The 5,228-nt window shown below is 39.7% G+C and overlaps 1 protein-coding gene across 1 annotated transcript; it reads left to right on the forward strand.

The window, feature by feature from the left end:
- Positions 1-1,337: 1,337 nt before the first annotated feature.
- LOC133901537 (probable E3 ubiquitin-protein ligase LOG2) lies at positions 1,338-4,701 on the forward strand. The gene is made up of 3 exons (XM_062342885.1): positions 1,338-1,709; positions 2,526-3,024; positions 4,292-4,701. The coding sequence occupies exons 1-3, from the start codon at positions 1,429-1,431 to the stop codon at positions 4,421-4,423; spliced, it is 912 nt and encodes a 303-aa protein (XP_062198869.1). The 5' UTR covers positions 1,338-1,428; the 3' UTR covers positions 4,424-4,701.
- The last annotated feature ends 527 nt before the right edge of the window (positions 4,702-5,228 follow it).

Here is a 5,228-nt window from a genome sequence, read left to right on the forward strand (position 1 = left end):
ATTCCCTTAGACTTACAATTGGTCCACCATACACTAGTTTTAATAGAATGTGGTACTTAGAGCCCACTTTTTCACTAAAAAAATCATTTACATTATAGTCTTGATCTAGAACATGGGTTCCACAAACCATCCCGACCGATGGTCAGAATTTCTTCGAATATGTCCTTGAGTTTATTCGAGACTTTAGCAAAACTCAGATTGGAGATTGGAGAAGAATATGGTCCCTAGGTTCCCTTTATTGGAACTATGTTCCTTTTTCTTTTTGTTTTGAATTGGTCGGGTGCTCTTTTACCTTGGAAAATTATACAGTTACTCCATGGCGAATTAGCAGCTTTTTGCTCATATGGCGAGTAGACCAAACACCTCACACACATTGGAGGCAGATGGAAGCAAGGTGTCATCCAATCGAGAAGCCTTGCAAATCATTGCACTATTTGTGCGCTTGACTTAGAGTAGGGATAGAATGCCTGGAGTAATATGTGGTGGCAGCTTTTAGGAGATGATTGCGAGGAAAGAGGAGTCAAATATCTCGTCCATCTCCAGTAATTAGTAGATTTGAATAATTTATTTAGTGTTTAGTCTTTTGGAGGATTTAGGATCGGGGAATTATTTGTATTGAGTAAGGTTGTAATTTTCTAGGGTTGGCATTTTTTGTTGAATGAAGCTTTGTCTTGTGCAACAATGCGGTGAGGAACTGTGTAAAAAGCCGAATTGCTGGAATTTTCCTTGTGTAGCTCACATGACGTCCTATCCTCTTATAAGTTTCATGATATCTATTATTCCACTCATTACATGAGCAAATTTTTTGGTCTACCAGTCACCACTATATGGTTAAAGGGGATAGACTTTGCTTACTGGCTGAGTATAGTCTCACGTCATCAACATAAAACTGGTGAAGATGGCAAAAGAGAAGGTATTGATATATGATGGCAATGTAGTGTGTATGATTTGGGAGATTTTGGGTGCTATCATTGTCATTTGTTTTAAAGAAGATTGTTCTCTAGTTTTTTATATAGATATTATTGTTGATAGAGATAGTTGCTTGAGTATTATGCGGTAAAAGTAGTTAACTGCAAGGTTACAATAATTAACTTGTATTAAGTTGCTAGAGGCTAAAACTACATTTCTTTGTTCACAATTCTAGACAACACCAAAACATGATTGGCTTGGATTTTACTTTTTTTTTTTTTAAGAAGTTGACAGCCAACAAAAGAAACTGGATTGAAATTAGAAGGGATCAAATTTTTAGGCAGATCATAACTTGAATCAAAATTCTAGAAATGAAATGTGAGCCAAACTAGTTGTAAGTGCAAAAGGCTTGGTCAAGGTCAAACTCAAACCAAACTTGTTCAGTCCAGCCCTCTCGGCTCTCGATCGCCATCGGCAGGGAAACCTAAAAAACCCCAGCGCGGAGACGACGCACTAACGATGGGCAACATCGGGAGCAGAAGCGGCGTTCCTCTTCCACCGCCGCCGCCGCCGCCTGTACACGGGGTGCCGCCGCCGTACTACCACCGGTACCCCGGTTGGCCGCCGGGTCCTGCTCCGCCACCGCCGCCGCTGGTGATGCCAGCGCCGGTGGAGCGGCACAGGGCCGTCGCGGTGAACACCGGCGTCAACATCAAGGGGGATACCCTGCGGCTGGAGCCCGACGACGACGGCCGCGGCCTCCTCCTCGCCTTCTCCTTTGACGCCGATGCCCCCGGAAGGTCACGCTGCTTCTTTTTTCCCCCACTTTCCCAGCCTCGGTCGCTCCTAGGCAAGTTCTTGGAATCTTGGCTTCTTGATTAGTTCAAAGTGTGAAAATGTCGTTGCGGTAGCCGTGCATTGGGCTCTTTAGATCTTGCTATTATCATACTGCTCCTATCATTCTGGATTCCTGCTGGTGAGTGCCGCGATAAATATAGTTGGAAGTTGGAACCATGGCTCTTTCGATCATGTGCTCGTGTTTGAACAAATTGGGCATCTTGTGTTGGAAAAAGGATGTGGTTATTTTTCCAATCGAACCAATTTCCTCATTTTCCATCTTGAATATATGCCAAATTGTAGTATGTTGGGTTCATAGCAACCTGGTGTTGAGTACCAAAAAAACGGAAGTTGAAAAAAAGTAACGAGTGCGGTTTTATTGTTTTAGAATAACATTTCGAGCTTAGTTATTTTCATTTGGGTGTTGAGGTGGAACTGACGATTGCTAGGCTCAGTTGAAAACTTTCAGTGATAAGTGATAACAGACTAATAGACCGTGCACTTTCGATTGTTGTGTTACTTTCTCAAATCATACAGTTATATTCTGTCCTGCATCAGATCTCTGCCTAGTTTTTTGGTCCCTTTTTGAGGTTAGACATGATTACTAGTTCACTACATGTCTTTATATTCTTTCAGAGTGCCTAGTTGTGTTTATCCTCAGTACCTGCCTCATGTGCCCAAAATCCCACCTATTACTTTAGTGACTTTACTATTTTCTGTAAAACTGGCATGCCATCTGTAACTAAGGGGCTGATTCTTGAATATCATCCTGCGAACAGCATTACTGTTTACTTCTTTGCACAAGACGATGAAGAGCTTATCTTGAAGGCTACAAAGGAAAATTTGCTCAAACCTGTGACGGTAGCTTTCAAGGAAGGTCATGGTCAGAAGTTCAAGCAACCATGTGGAACAGGAATCGATGTCTCTCTGTTTGAGGAATCTGAGCTAACTAAGGTTGGTGAAGGTGGTGTATTCCCTGTTGCATTCAAAGTGGAAGTGGCTGTGTCAAGCAACCAAGAATTAGAAGGGGCGCATGAGGGCGAGGCATCAAAGTGTCTGGTTAAATTTGCAATATTGGTGAAGAACAACAATGCTGAATATAGTGTTCGTGTTGTGCAGCAAATCTTGTGGGTAAATGGAACTAGATATGTCTTGCAGGAGATATATGGTATTGGCAACACAGCTGACAAGAATAATCATGAGGATGATTCTGGGAAAGAATGTGTTATTTGCCTTTCAGAACCAAGAGATACAACTGTTCTTCCATGCAGGCATATGGTAAGCTACTGTATATTCCCTAGATGGAGCAAGATTAGTCCATAATACTTGTGCTTACTAATACTAGTTTGAAATGAAAAAGGTTATGACTTCCTTTTTTTCCCTCAAAACTGTGTTAGACATTACAATAGCTGGAAAAGTGCACTAATTGCTCAATGGGTTATTGGTAGTTATTGTAGAAGTAGGAGGAGGAAGACTAAGAGCCTGTTTGTTTCAGCTAGAGATTGTGAAAAGCAGTTTATAGAAGCTGGATTGTGAAAAGCTGGATTGTAAAAAGCTGGATTGTGAAAAGTTTTTAGGTTGTAGATTCTAAAAAACTTTGATGGACAGTTTAGTAAAATGGACTTTCACAATCTATCAAAAGCTGAGAAAAATCAGCTTTTCAGATTCCCACAATCCAACCAGCAGATTTTAAAAAGCTATAACCAAAAGCTGTCTGTTTGTTTCAGCTTTGGATTGTAAAAGCTGAAAGCCACGATCCGAAGCTGAAACAAACAGGGCCTAAAATGATCGGGAGCAAGGAGTAGGGTACTCTCATGTTAGTGGTCCCATGTGCATTGTCAAATCTCTATTAAACCCTGAAAAATAACAGCTACAACTCTCCAGCTCATCAAAGAATTTATTAGTAGTTATTAGAGTATCTTCTGTTTTGAAGTTAACTCAATCTTGCCATTAAGCTAGTTATTGTACTACATATTCTTATAAGTTATCTCTTCCAAATTTATGACTTTATTGAATATGAGGAAAGATTATTTTCCACTTCTTTCTCTTAGTATTGAAGCAAAAGGCAAGGACCTGTAGTATGATATGCACCACATTTGTACAAGTTTTTCATCCATTTCTAGATACAATACTAGACAACTTATTTGATGTAGGAAGTTGTACAAAATTACTCATTTTGCACTCTGGTATCAAGAAAAAAATTGGAAGGCTGCACTGCAAACAAAGCTCACTCACAAATGGTTATATCAATTTATAGTGCAACCATTTAACATCAGGTGATCAAATGGGCCTAATTGTAGGGCCCATCGATGCAACATTCTTCAATTTCGGCATTTATAAATTTCAATTTTTCAGAAAACAACTGGAACAGAACTCATTTCCTGCTCTTTTGTCATCTTTTGTACACTATAGACTATTTCACAATAGAATGCATTAGGGTAGGCAGGAAGTATCCTGAAGAACTACCATGTCTTATCCCAATGAGTATTGAGAGAATCAGTGAAAAATGATGTCTTGTGTGTGTGTGTGTGTGTGTGTTTTGCAGTGTCTGTGCCGGGAGTGCGCTCAACTTTTAAGATTTCAGACAAACAAATGCCCTATTTGTAGGCAACCTGTTGAGCGTCTTCTCGAGATTGAGGTTGATATGAAATCCAATACTCATCAAGGAGCTCAATAGTTAAGGGACCAAGAAGGGAGTCTCATGTAATCACCAGCAATTTGCCTGTATATACTACTGCCCGTGTATATGAAATTTTCATGTGGAACAGGATGAACATGAAGGGGTTTCAGAGTACATTTCCCGTAGTCTTGAGCTTTCAACCTTGAACTTATACTTGAAACACTATTGGTCTGGACTGTCACGTACAAGCCTTTTGCAGGATTGACAGAACAGATATTTTTGTTTTAATTTGGTTACAGATTGAAGTACTGTGTACAATGCCCTGCGTTCTGTTAGTGGATGTTTTGTGATGTTCAGCTAGCTTACAAATGAAAATATGATGGTACTCTACATGGCAGCTTGGAAGCAACACTTACTTTGCAATGATATTTGTGTACGTACTCAACATTTTGTTGTAGATCGCTGCTTACATTTGTCAACAGATACTATGACCTCTGCCATGGTAGACGAATCAGCACTTTAATCGAGTTATACCAAATTCATGCAAAAAAAAAAAAAAATCAGTTGAGAACAAGTGAAGAATTAAGATCCTTTTAATGCAAATTATGGGACATGTTCTCACCAAACTGATACGTGCGATAATTCCATTTCACTGTTCTTGCTTATTGCTGTAAGCCTCCTCTTAACAACAGAGTTTTCTTCAATGGATCAACAACTGAATTATGGGTGCTAGATGAATTGAACAAAATCAGCGACAAACTGTGATCCCAAAATTACTCTCAATATAAAAGATGAATGTTTGTTTATACAAAAGCCTGGGCTTTAGCTTTACACTATAAATATCGTCGGGTCTTGTAGCGAT

Source organism: Phragmites australis, chromosome 2 (genome assembly GCF_958298935.1).
Source record: "Phragmites australis chromosome 2, lpPhrAust1.1, whole genome shotgun sequence".
In the NCBI taxonomy this organism is placed as follows: domain Eukaryota; kingdom Viridiplantae; phylum Streptophyta; class Magnoliopsida; order Poales; family Poaceae; genus Phragmites; species Phragmites australis.

Bases quoted from the DNA above. Each gene is read 5' to 3' on its own strand.
- LOC133901537 (XM_062342885.1), top strand. From the start codon at position 1,429: ATGGGCAACATCGGGAGCAGAAGCGGCGTTCCTCTTCCACCGCCGCCG. The intron at 1,710-2,525 runs GTCACGCTGCTT...TCCTGCGAACAG, and splicing joins GACGCCGATGCCCCCGGAAG to CATTACTGTTTACTTCTTTG. The intron at 3,025-4,291 runs GTAAGCTACTGT...TGTGTTTTGCAG, and splicing joins TTCTTCCATGCAGGCATATG to TGTCTGTGCCGGGAGTGCGC.